General features: G+C 40.3%; 2 protein-coding genes across 3 annotated transcripts; both read left to right on the forward strand.

Moving 5' to 3' along the window:
• Window positions 1-38: 38 nt before the first annotated feature.
• Window positions 39-2375, forward strand: yeats4 (YEATS domain containing 4). Its single transcript, XM_080050696.1, has 7 exons — window positions 39-242; window positions 394-513; window positions 653-719; window positions 817-911; window positions 1146-1235; window positions 1452-1539; window positions 1736-2375. The coding sequence occupies exons 1-7, from the start codon at window positions 192-194 to the stop codon at window positions 1903-1905; spliced, it is 681 nt and encodes a 226-aa protein (XP_079906822.1). The 5' UTR covers window positions 39-191; the 3' UTR covers window positions 1906-2375.
• Window positions 2376-3075: 700 nt separating this feature from the next.
• On the forward strand, window positions 3076-11448 carry napepld (N-acyl phosphatidylethanolamine phospholipase D). Of its 2 annotated transcripts, none has more exons than XM_080051281.1 (10): window positions 3076-3253; window positions 5782-5857; window positions 6348-6461; window positions 6684-6824; window positions 7513-7737; window positions 7885-7988; window positions 8350-8515; window positions 8713-8861; window positions 9305-9419; window positions 9825-11448. In XM_080051281.1, the coding sequence occupies exons 1-10, from the start codon at window positions 3129-3131 to the stop codon at window positions 9954-9956; spliced, it is 1347 nt and encodes a 448-aa protein (XP_079907407.1). In that variant the 5' UTR covers window positions 3076-3128; the 3' UTR covers window positions 9957-11448. The 2 variants fall into 2 exon arrangements, with proteins under 2 accessions (XP_079907407.1, XP_079907408.1); XM_080051282.1 differs by lacking the exon at window positions 3076-3253 and adding an exon at window positions 3594-3903.
• The last annotated feature ends 1488 nt before the right edge of the window (window positions 11449-12936 follow it).

Consider the following 12936-nt stretch of genomic DNA (forward strand, 5'->3'; position numbering starts at 1 on the left):
TTAGAAGGTTACACTTGTCACTTCCGGCGCTTGTTTGGCTGGCGGTTTTGAAAATGATATCGCCGGCTATATAAAGCATACTTTTTAAGTGCTTAAATGGCAGGTTCATAAAACGTATTCCCACACTGTGGAACAGGAAGAGTCCTCTAGAGTGTACTACGGGATCGATTTCACACTCTCTTTATCATATTATGTTCAAAAAGATGACTGAATTTGGTCCAGATTCCGGGGGGAGAGTTAAGGTAACGCAACGTTAAAGTAAAAGAGAGAAAAACAAACATACTCGTATTCAATATTCCAGCAATGCAATGTTTTTTTTTTAAGTATCTTGTATTGGGAGTATTCTACTGGAGACACATTATGACTTCATGTTTTGCCCTGTGTGCTCTGCAGGGAGTAACTATCGTGAAGCCAATCGTGTTTGGGAACGTTGCCCGCTACTTTGGGAAAAAGAGAGAGGAGGATGGACACACGCATCAGTGGTCTATCTACGTGAAGCCTTACAGGAATGAGGTTAGGCTTCCACATCACATGATCCAGGCTCTCACTAACTTTTATCAAATGCTGCCGTTTATTAGATTGAAAAAAGACACATTATGGTGAAGGTATTTTACTTCATTGCATATTTCAATATATACAATTTTTCCTCCAGGATATGTCCGCTTATGTGAAAAAGATCCAGTTCAAGCTACACGAGAGCTACGGCAACCCACTGAGAGGTGAGGGGATTTTAACACAACTATGACATTGTGATTAATACAATAAGAGAAAGAAGAAAAATGGAAATGGCCCAACTCAATTTATCTTCCTTTCCAGTGGTGACCAAGCCTCCATATGAGATCACAGAGACGGGTTGGGGGGAGTTTGAGATCATCGTCAAGATTTTCTTCATTGACCCCAACGAGAGACCTGTGAGAGCTCCAATTACTACACACAGACATACAGACAGACAGCACTCTCTTTTAACATAGTGTTTATACCGAAACAACAAATACAATTAACTGGTGTTGAGTTTCTCTGCATTTTCATAGTAAATCCTGACACATGTTGTGTTTGGTGGCTAGTGTGAGCATATTTTGAACTTTACTTTCATTCATGTGTGTATGCTTTCTATTGATTTCTGCCTGTTGTTGTTTGTGTCTCAGGTGACTCTCTACCATCTGTTGAAGCTGTTCCAGTCAGACTCCACTGCCATACCTAAGAAGACAGTTGTCTCTGAATTCTATGATGAAATGGTACGCCTGCCTTTGGCCTGTAGCTTGATACTGTTACTGTATCAAATCTATGTTCTTTCTGTAATGAAAATTCTAGGCTTATACTATGATTATATACTAATATTTACACTTGTCACATACATTTTAAATGACATAAATTGGTTCTCCACACATGCAGAACTTTGACGTGAGACTCAGAGGGATGCACCTGACTCTCCTTTCCATGTCATTTTCCAGATCTTCCAGGATCCCACAGCCATGATGCAGCAGCTACTGACCACATCAAGACAACTCACCTTAGGAGCCTACAAGCACGAGACAGAGTGTATGTATTACACACACGCAAAATGAACATTGCAAGCGCAGGACACAAGCGTGTGTGTATACAGGCTAGTTTTATCACATTTCATTAAATTCGACATCAACCTCGTTCACAGAGTTTGAGTAGCTGTCATATGGCAATATAACACAACATTAATTTCCATCAAAGTCGTCATGCTTGTTTGTGTGTGTGTCTGCAGTCAGTGAGCTGGAGCAGAAGACCAAGGAGAAAATGGAAACAGCGAAGAAGAGAACCAGTCAGGAGATCACAGAGCTGAAAGACAAACTAAAAGCCAGCCGAGAAAACATCAACCACCTCAAGGCCGAGATCAGGAAACAGGAGGAGGACGGAGACCACAAGGACCACTGAGAAATGGATTAACTCAAGTCACTTCACGGACAAGTTTTGTTTTTTGGGTTTTCTTGACCACATAACTGCACCAAAAGTGCTTAAAAAATAAGGTATTGTTGCGAAATAATTTGTGATAAAACATTTGTTTAGTGTGTGTGTGTGTGTGTGTGTGTGTGTATTTTTTATTTAATTTTTAATAGATACACTCAATATTAAATAGCCAACTGAAGCCATGAGAATGGTTTTCAAAAAGATGTGTTTTTTTACTTGATTTGTCAGCTGTTCTGCTTTTAGCTGAAACCAGGAATGTCATGATTGGTTCGTTACAAGTCTGACGTCATTGTCCTTGGCCCCCAAACATTGCAGAATCAGCAGGCTAAGAGGCACATGACAAAAAAAATAATAAATAGTTTTTTTTTTGTATTATTTGCTTTATCCAGTCATGTTGATGTAATTGATACTGTGTTGAATCGGTGGTTTAATTTCCTTCAGCTCATTTTTGTTGATGTTTTTTATTGATCCTAGTGTTTTTTACATAAAGATAATGTGTTTACAGGTTTTGATATATTTCGTCTTCTGTAAGCATACAGGTTTGATTGTGGGTAACTGCATAAACCTGATGAAATACAGGTGTTCTGTTACAACCAGAAGTAGTAGTATTGTGCTGGCAGGGTCAATGGCACATTTACTTCAAGCATAGTGCACAACAGTGGCATATTGAAATGTCAGTAACAGCAAGTGGTTTTTCTACCGTTCCACACCGAAAGTCCACATGTGCACATTGAATCGCTAGCTGGTTGTGAGTGTGAAACAAGCAGAATTCAAGGGGGTTATAACCTGTCAGTTGTTGCAGTGTGATATTACCATGGGGCTTGCATCCACTGAAAAAAAGGTTACATTTACTGACCTGATTCAAGTCAACTGTATTGTATGGAGGTCAGGTGTAATAATCTCTGATTTAAGATTGGGTAGAAAGCAAGACAGAAACTTTTTTAGAGAAAAAAAATCTTGTCCGTTTAAAAGTGTTTGTATGTAAAAAGTTTATGTGAAACTTTTCATTCAAGCCGGGAATTACCAGATTTCCGACAGTCCATGAAAGCACCTTTAAGGAAGTTCAAACAACTTTTGCTAAGGTGACGCGGAACAGCTTCGCCGGCGCGCCATGTAAACAATATACAACTTGTGTCCTCTGACTGATCTTTGTTGAAACCCCCAATCAAATATGGTCGGATACAGAGAGAATGGAAACTGTGTTGTTCAGGCATGCGAGCAGCTGTAAGTTTAGTAAATACACTCAGCGACTGAATGTACTGTGTGTGCTCGGGTTAAAATCCCTACAAGTCTCCTTCATCAGGAGGAGTTCACGGTAAGTCTACATATTGACATACATGTAAGATGAACCATATATTGACTAAGAGTGTTCATGGGAGCATATAAGTAGTCCTACGAAGATGTGGTACACTTATAACAGAAGAAATGCTAGTAAAAAAAAACTTAGTAAATTAAAACTTTCCTGTAGTTACTAGTTACAATTAAACATATAACATATTTGGTGAGTAAGAATCTTAGGATTATTTGTGTTTATTTGAATGTATTTTTATTCACTTTATATTTTAGCATATTTATACACAGCGAGAGGTTTACGCTTGGTCACGTGACCAGAGGCTTTTTTTTCACCGACGTCAGAGAAACCGAGCTGGTGCCGCTAATGATCCTCACCGTCCTACTGGTACGTGCTGCCGCGGCTGCATTCAAGCTGCAAGTCTTCACCTTTTTCTGAGACAGCTCGCCTCTCCGACAACATCTACTTAATCGTCTTTACGTTATTCCACTCGCGTGTGTCTAAGAGAAACGTCAGAGTAATGTAAATTGTGTTTGAAAAATAATGCTCACGAGGACGCTGTCTATCCCTGAGCATGCATTAAGAGTGTAGCCTATGGCGTAACATTAATGCAACAAATATGTCTCCTCGCTGAGAAAACAACTGGTGGTGTTGAGTAGCGGTCGAGTTTGCAGGTAAGTTGGCTGAAAATGGTTAAAACTAGCCTGTTACGACTGCTTGTTGTGGTACTCGTCTGTGAGTTCACGGTGGACCTATTGTACACAGTGGCATTTTAATCTGCTTCATGCCATCACTATTATTTCCCCCCAGGGCATAGTTTGCTGTGAAAATGTGCATTAGCTTAGCATTACTACATAGCCTTCTTGTATTTGGCGAATAAGTTCATGGTGTAGCATATTAGTTGCCGCCTGTATTTCCTCTATGTGTGGTCATACCTATTCTCACGTTTTTATACAGGAAATAGTTGAAGACGTCTAAGGTTCTTTCTTTCATCACAGGAAGTATCCCAGGGACAAGACTAATTATTGGTTGGACTTGGTCTTTAGTCATGGCCAATTTTATTATTGATTTGTTTGCTCAATCACTCTTTGGGACAGTTTTTTTAACATGAGGGCTAGACAATTATAATAGGACAAATGTTTATCCTCCACAAATAGTGTACAATCTGTGTTTTTCTTTGATGCATACAGTGTGATAACTTTATACAATTTTGAATGTGTTTGATTTAACTTCACTACAGAGAAAAAGAGGCTGTGTTTGTTGCTTCTATATGTCCACATCAGGCACGCTGGCTGCATCATGGCCACATAGATCTTTGTTTGGTTGTGGTCCACCCACAGAGCTCTATTGTTGTCTCAATGTGCACTTTTAAGTCCATTCACTAGGCTGAGTGCATCATCAGCAGCACGCCATAGCTTCAATGTATGGACTTCCCCGGGGAGGGAAAATGCACTGTGGGGCTCTGGATCAATATGGGATGGCAGGGAAGGCTACCCTCAAGCGCTTTTTTTTCTCCTCACAAAGTACAAGTGCATGAAGGATTCATTGAGGAGTGGATGGTAGTTAGTATGGGTGTGTACACAATGTTGATTGTTATGGATAATTGCAGGATAAAAAAAGGGCTGTGATTAGGCGTGCTGTTTCTGGAGCGTCATCTATTTATGTGCCCTTAATAAACATAGGTATTTTCTTTACCCCAAAACTATAATGTCAAATTCCTTCTCAGATTTCATGTAACTATTCCTACAGAAGGGATGATTCCCTTGAGTCTGTATCAGTACATGGCTCATAGTGAAGACATTTATTTCCCCGCTGTGGCGGCTCAACTGAAATTCCACCTGCAGCTCAGTTTAGGGCTCAACTCAAAGTTTAATATTGCACCATCATGTTTGAGCTGGATGTTCTCCAAGGAGGAAGTTCCCTCACCAGTTTCGTCTGTTAAACTGAAACTGTGATGAAGTACCAATCTGATTACAATGAAGTTTGGAATTTGTGCGCATAACAGGCAGGCCTCATTACTTCGTATTATAGTCAATGGGCTATTTTTAACATTGCATACCTTCCTACCGTAATGCTCCAACACTAGTTATTCAGTATTACAAAAAGAGTACAAACAGTACTTTGTGTATTTTCATCTGTCGCACTTGCTAGGTCTCGGTTTATGATATTTCCTGACAACACAAACATGTTAATGAATAAAAAATATTGTTAAACACAAAATTAGTAAGTTTTGGTAGCTTTTCATTTTGAAAAAAGGGTGATATATTGACTTAAGCACTAAAATGTCACCACAGACAGTTGCCTCATTTGAATAGTGAAGATGGTTTCGCTCGGTCTGATTATCATCTTTTTGTTCCATATGCAAACTACTTTGGATTACCTGGGGCTATTTAACGGCTCCGTCAGCGTTGCTGCACTGTTCTAGTTGATTAATGCACCTATTAGCAAAGCATGTGCAGTCTGAGGGCCAACGGTCCGAAACTGTGGTTCTGCTGACTGTGAAGCACTTAGTAGCTGACTGTGTTGTAAAAGTTGAAATGTGTGTGTGCTAGGTGTGGTGGTGAGCCCATGGAGAAGCCGTCATCTTCAGACAGGGCAGCGCTGGAAGAGAGAAGAGGCCTCGTTGAGGTAAGAGGCAACTCAAGACACAACTAGATGGCATCAAGATGTTACATAATGGGTGTTTCCCAGAGATATATTTTTCAGTGAATAGGAAATGCATTGTTTGTTTACCAAATCACTTGGAGATTCTCGTTTTGCCCAAGGTTATGTGTTTCTGCTGTGCACATGTGGTCGCAAGTTTGTCTGTCAAGCACTAAAAATAGACCTTTTTCAAAGAAGACATTTAAATCAGGAAAGGCACAGGTAGAGGCATGCTGTAACATTGACGATGGCGTTAGCGTCCACATGAGCTCTTCTAGTGGGCTAGCATGCAAAGTAGCGGATACTGTATTTTCTGGTCACACCAGTACTTCTTCTTACTATGAACCTATGAGTTTTGAAAATGAAAAGATTAGGTTGTGTGGGGTTAGAAAAAAAGTGAGCGTGTGTGTGCGTGTGCGTGCGCGTGCGCGTGCGCGCGTGTGTGTGTGTGTGTGTGTGTGTGTGTACACATCAGGATGCTGGAGTGCTGAGAGGCGCTGAGGGTAGAGAGGTGGATCCTCTCACCCCGAGGAAGAGCAGCTCCTCACGCTCTTCCCGCAAAAGTTTCCGCCTGGACTACCGGCTGGAGGTAAGAACTTCACTTCCCATCATCCTCCTATCCTCTAAAACCTCCCCCTCCTTCCTGAAACACACAAACAAACGCTTCTTCCGCCCTCACCTGAACTCACCTTAAACCTTTTAATTTCCATAAACTCCCTGTCTCAACATGCCATCTAACCTTGCCATTTGAAATCCCATTATTTAAGCTTTATATAAATGGCTAAAATGTACTCTTTCTATTTGATTTCAGGAGGAAGTTACCAAGTCCTGTCGGGACAGACATGGCCGCTGGACCAACCCCTGGCCCACATGGAGGTTCCCGTCCTACACCACCCTGCTCAGGTTCCTGTTGTTTGATAAAAACAACAGCAATGTACCAACAAGTAAAGAGGTGGGTCATTATTTTTTATTTTATTTTACAGTTTGTTATTTACTACAAGTGTGCCTTTTTTCCATAATGCACATAAGTTCCAGTAGAGCTTCACTAATTGTAATCAAATGTTACCTTCCCAATTGATTACAGTATGTTGTGCATAGATGGTATAGACTTGAGGAAGCTGTTACACATTAAATATTGTAGTTATTCCATTGCAGCCTAATTTAATGATTCGGTTCAATGTATGGTTTTCCACATATTATCATTGTAGTGATCAGTATTAGAGTTCTTATACAAGAAGTCCCACTTCTGTTAATAGGAACATAACCTTTTTGTCGACTCACCAGCCACACAGTATTAATATAGCTCCCGGTGGAAACCTTGCTGTGTTCAGTGAGAGCTTAAACAGGCTTCAAAGGGTTGCTTTCAAACGGCAAGAGAAAAATGTTTAACCCTGTAATTTGCGCAGTGTCCTCTTGTAAAATATTTAGCATCGATGTACGAATCCACTACCAGGATAGGTCATAGATCAAAAGTTGGATGATGAAAAGGTAGCTGGTAACATATTTTTAGAATGTAGCCAAGTACATTACAGGCATAAATACTAGGAAGAGCTGAAACTTGATAGTTGTGCAAAGGGCTTTTTGCTTCTATTCCTTCTATTCAGTATGTGGTTGTTTTCTCTCCCACTGCCCCCCCAAAGGCCTTGGACAGTGAGCTCCCAGTAATGGAACCGTACTTCATCCAGAACCCAGACCTGTCTGAGTCCGGTCCAGGCCTGAGAGTCACGTGGCTGGGTCACGCCACTGTCCTTGTGGAAATGGACGGTCTGAATATCCTGACAGATCCTATATTCAGCCAGAGGGCATCACCCTTCCAGTTCATGGGGCCCAAAAGGTACCGAGGCCCCCCCTGCACTGTGGAACAGGTCAGTACTTTTTTGTTTTTGATTCGACTTAAATCATTTACTACTGGAAACAACATTTTTAATAATGACACAATTTTGTCTGTATTGTTTCTTTGGCTTTTTTTTCATCTCATCTCGTTTGAATTGTTTTGTTCCCCCGACCAACAGCTGCCAAGGATTGATGCTGTTGTCATTAGTCATTCTCATTATGACCATCTGGATGTTGGATCTGTGGCCAGCCTTAATGCACGCTTTGGAGGGGAGCTACGCTGGTACGTGTGCTGGATATGTAGCTTCATTTTTATCATTTTTTTTTTGGGGCATTTTTATGCTTTATTGATAGTGTAGAGACAGAGTTGAAATGGGGCAGAGAGGGGAGTGACAAGCAGAGAACGACCGCGGGCTGGAATGGAACCCGGGTCCGCTGCTGGCCGAGGCCCATGGGGGGGACGCCCTACCAACTGAGCTAAGGGCGCCCCTATTTTTATCAGTTTTAGTTCATGTATTCAGCTTTAACTCTCATCCAAAGTAAATACTTAGTTTGACAGAATTTTTGAAAAATGACGTGCCCTGTTTTATAATTAAGCAGGTCCTAGTGTGTATGTTAATGTACTTTGTGTGTGTGTTTGACAGGTTCGTGCCCCTGGGTTTGATGGACTGGCTGGCCAAGATGGGCTGTGAGAACGTGATTGAGCTGGATTGGTGGGAGCAGAACTGTGTCCCGGGTCATGATGACGTCACATTTGTCTGCACACCCTCTCAACACTGGAGCAAACGCACGGCGCTGGACGATAACAAGGTAAGAAAAAATAAAATGACTACCGAATTATAGATAACCACTGATTAGATTTAACCTTTTATTATGGATTCATTTCAAACATTCTGTCATTTTACTAATGAATCATAAAAAAGGCGATTTTTTTTAAAGAGTTTTTATTTTGAGTTCAAAGAATAGTGAGTACATGAACATAACTCTATATATTGTGCTCTTTTCAGACTTTATGGGGCAGCTGGTCTGTATTGGGTCCAGAACATCGCTTCTTCTTTGCTGGTGATACCGGCTACTGCACTACCTTCCAGGAGATCGGACGTCGCTTTGGACCTTTCGACCTCGCAGCAGTCCCCATCGGAGCTTACCTTCCCAGGTTCAGTACATCTCTCACGCACGTGCGCACGCACACACACACACACACAATGTACACTTTATTACGAACACTTGTAAGAGATAATCCAACTGTTCTGCCATAAAGTATTTTATAATAAATGGTATATCGTGTTTTTTTTAGATCACTGTCATAGATGTGTTAGATCAATATTTTGTGGTGAAGTTGGACTGCATAATATCCAGGTGTCTCTTTTATTCTTCTGCCCTCATGTTTAAGAAAACATTTTATGTTATGAAGTCTAGTACAACACCACCTTTTTAAATATGACCTCATTAATAAACTCTAAGCTACACTCATTTAAATTCTGTACAAAACAAGTTATTTGATATAATTTTAGCATTAAGCATTTTAAAAGACCATGCACAGCTGTTAAAGAGTCAAGCGTAATGTAATAAATGTGGAATATTCTTTGTTTTTTTAAGGGATATGATGCAGGGGCAGCATGTAGATCCAGAAGAGGCTGTTCAGATTCACCAAGACCTTCAGGCCAAACAGTCTGTGGCCATTCACTGGGGAACCTTTGCACTCGCCTACGAGGTAGAACCTTTACAGTGAATAGGATATTGACTGATTCTTGGTGTGTGGGGACTTTCCAGAGTGATCATAAATAGAGCTGACTGTTACATTAGTTTAATTTGTATGAATGTGTATTACGGCTGTCAGAGATGTACAAAAGTGCTCTGCTGCCACTCTATTACGTTCTGGTAATACAACATAACAAAGGTATCATTGTTTGTTAAGCCACAGGACTATTTCTGGAGCTAACACAGTTTAGTGCCGCCTCTGGCTCATTTGGAAAGTAAGAGAGGAGCTGACAAAAGGCTTTTATTAACACTCAAAAACATGGAGCACTGAACTCAAATTAACCCATCTATCAAGCATGGTGAAGCTCAAGGATGATCTTTATTACCGACTGTTTCTCTGGTTCTCTCCTTCATCCAGTACTACCTGGAGCCGCCCGTGCGTCTCCGAGAGGCCCTGGAACAGAAAGGACTCGAGCCAGAATCCTTCTTCACGTTGCATCATGGGGAGTCTCGCCTCATAGCTTCACAGGCAGGAGATGTCTTTGACTGATCCTCTCTGGAGCGTTTATGTAGGCAGAGTTAGATATGTGTCTATCATCATTTACATCATGGACTTTTGAGATTTAAGTTTGAAATGCATATACGTATGCAGGTCATCCCTGAAAATCTTTTGCAAGACTATATACATACTGAATGTTTGGCCTGCCATTTCTTATGAAGGGAAATACTACCTACAGGATATGCTTAACGAAAACAAATACTAAATAGGTTTCCACAAGTGTTTGTAATTCTGTCAGGCAAAGATCATCTCCTCTCGTGAGAAACAAGTATTAGATGTAAACACTGATATTAAGTGTTGGCATCAGCACTTACTACTGTTTGCCCAGTGTGGTCAGTAAACAGTTCAAGTTTCAAATACGATGTATCAGCGTAACTGTTAACTTTTATCCAAAAAGAAGTTTAACGTGCCAGTTTTACACAAGTCATGTTTACAGAGCTTTCTGCAGTGATATAGTCTTCATTTAGTGATAACTTCACTTTTGTTGCAAATAAATATCAAAGTAATTTGTGGTCTGCAACTACTTCAAAAATCTTTCAGCCCAAGGAGAAGTAGAGTAAGAGTAAGTTTAACATTTTAAATTAAAAGACAAAGAAAATCTGCATGTTTGTCATCCGTTGGCATAAACTGAATGGGACAATAATTATTTTAATCAATTTATGAGAATTAAGAGTAAAATACTATGAGATTATGCTAGTTCTGGCTGGCCCTATGTTACTGTAGTAACCAGTTGCCTTTATAGTGTATCTTGAATGGAGATGTTGGTGTAGGTAAAGTTTGTGTAGGGAATGATGTGGGTTGAAGCACAAACCTTCCGTGTGAAGCTTAATGTTGACACACAGCTGGACTTCCCGTGAGCTGTAATATGGAAGAAAACTGTTAGAAAGTTATTTAGAGTATTGATTTTTATAGATTGATGCTATCAAATGCCACATAAGAATGTTCTTTTTTTCCTGAATGTACTATGGCCAACCCAAAACTACATGGAGACACAGTTGTAAGAGGAAACCCAGTTATACAGTATATGTTTGATATCACTTCCTTACCACTGTATGCCAAAAGAAAGCACAGCTGAAGAGCAGTCACAAGCTGAGCTGGGTTCAGCTTCTTCTTGCTCTGCAAATAGTGTGCATTGTTCCTGCTTTACATATTTGTTTTTGATGTGTTTAAACCACAGCATAGATACATGTCTCTTTCTCTGCTTATCACTGCCTTCGATCATTCAGATTTTCGTTCCTCAGAACCCAAGTCGACATGTATTTTCCTCAGAGAGCAACAGTAGAATCAATATAGTACGCATCTGTTACAAGTGATTTTTATTTTTTTTCATGTCGGCTCTTTAAAGCCAGAATGTACGAAGAGGTGACTGCACAATGCTGTAATTAAATTAGAAGCGTGGTCGTAACTACAAGGTCAAGCAGTGCTTACTGTGGTTTACACTTAATCCATGTCAATGACGAGTACCCATTAAATATAAGCTGCATTTCAAATGTGTTTGTTTCCTTTTTGTCAAACACCAATTAAGAGGAGCACTTCCAAAGGAAAAAACACTACCAAACAATTGTTCACTTTTAATTAACCTGGATAGTGGAAAGAAGTGCAAGCAATCATAAAACAATTATTTTAGATGTCTTGTCAAGTTATCTGGGTGTTTTTTAATATGTGCCTGCCACACTTGAAATGGCAGGGATGAGAGCGAGGACGCAGGACAACTCAAATCCGTTTTTATTTGACATACATTTTGCAACATGCATTTTCGATAGGAATTTAGATTAGGTTTGAAAACCTATTGATATAACAGAAGAGCCAAAATGAAATCAAGTTAGTTCTTCAAATCAATCAAAATGCATAATCAAACATTTAAATCAAATCCAAATAAATCAGTAAGATTTTATATAATCACAATATCAATATATGTTCTCCCAGAATATATAATATAAGATATTTACCATGAAAGACAATAAATTACATTATTTATGAATGTATGAATCTATTTAATAAGTGGGTATATACAGGTCCTTCTCATATAATTAGCATATTGTGATAAAGTTGATTATTTTCCATAATGTAATGATAATAATTGAACTTTCATATATTTTAGATTCATTGCACACCAACTGAAATATTTCAGGTCTTTTGTTGTTTTAATACTGATGATTTTGGCATACAGCTCATGAAAACCCCAAATTCCTATCTCAAAAAATTAGCATATCATGAAAAGGTACTCTAAACAAGCTCTTAACCTAATCATCTGAATCAACTAATTAACTCTAAACACCTGCAAAAGATTCCTGAGGCTTTTCAAAACTCCCAGCCTGGTTCATTACTCAAAACCGCAATCATGGGTAAGGCTGCCGACCTGACTGCTGTCCAGAAGGCCATCATTGACACCCTCAAGCAAGAGGGTAAGACACAGAAATAAATTTCTGAGCGAATAGGCTGTTCCCAGAGTGCTGTATCAAGGCACCTCAGTGGGAAGTCTGTGGGAAGGAAAAAGTGTGGCAGAAAACGCTGCACAACCAGAAGAGTTGACCGGACCCTGAGGAGGATTGTGGAGAAGGGCCGATTCCAGACCTTGGGGGACCTGCGGAAGCAGTGGACTGAGTCTGGAGTAGAAACATCCAGAGCCACCGTGCACAGGCGTGTGCAGGAAATGGGCTACAGGTGCCGCATTCCCCAGGTCAAGCCACTTTTGAACCAGAAACAGCGGCAGAAGCGCCTGACCTGGGCTACAGAGAAGCAGCACTGGACTGTTGCTCAGTGGTCCAAAGTACTTTTTTCGGATGAAAGCAAATTTTGCATGTCATTCGGAAATCAAGGTGCCAGAGTCTGGAGGAAGACTGGGGAGAAGGAAATGCCAAAATGCCTGAAGTCCAGTGTCAAGTACCCACAGTCAGTGACGGTCTGGGGTGCCATGTCAGCTGCTGGTGTTGGTCCACTGTGTTTTATCAAAGGCAGGGTCAATGCAGCT

Source organism: Ammodytes marinus, assembly GCF_949987685.1.
Source record: "Ammodytes marinus genome assembly, chromosome: 22".
NCBI lineage: Eukaryota > Metazoa > Chordata > Actinopteri > Uranoscopiformes > Ammodytidae > Ammodytes > Ammodytes marinus.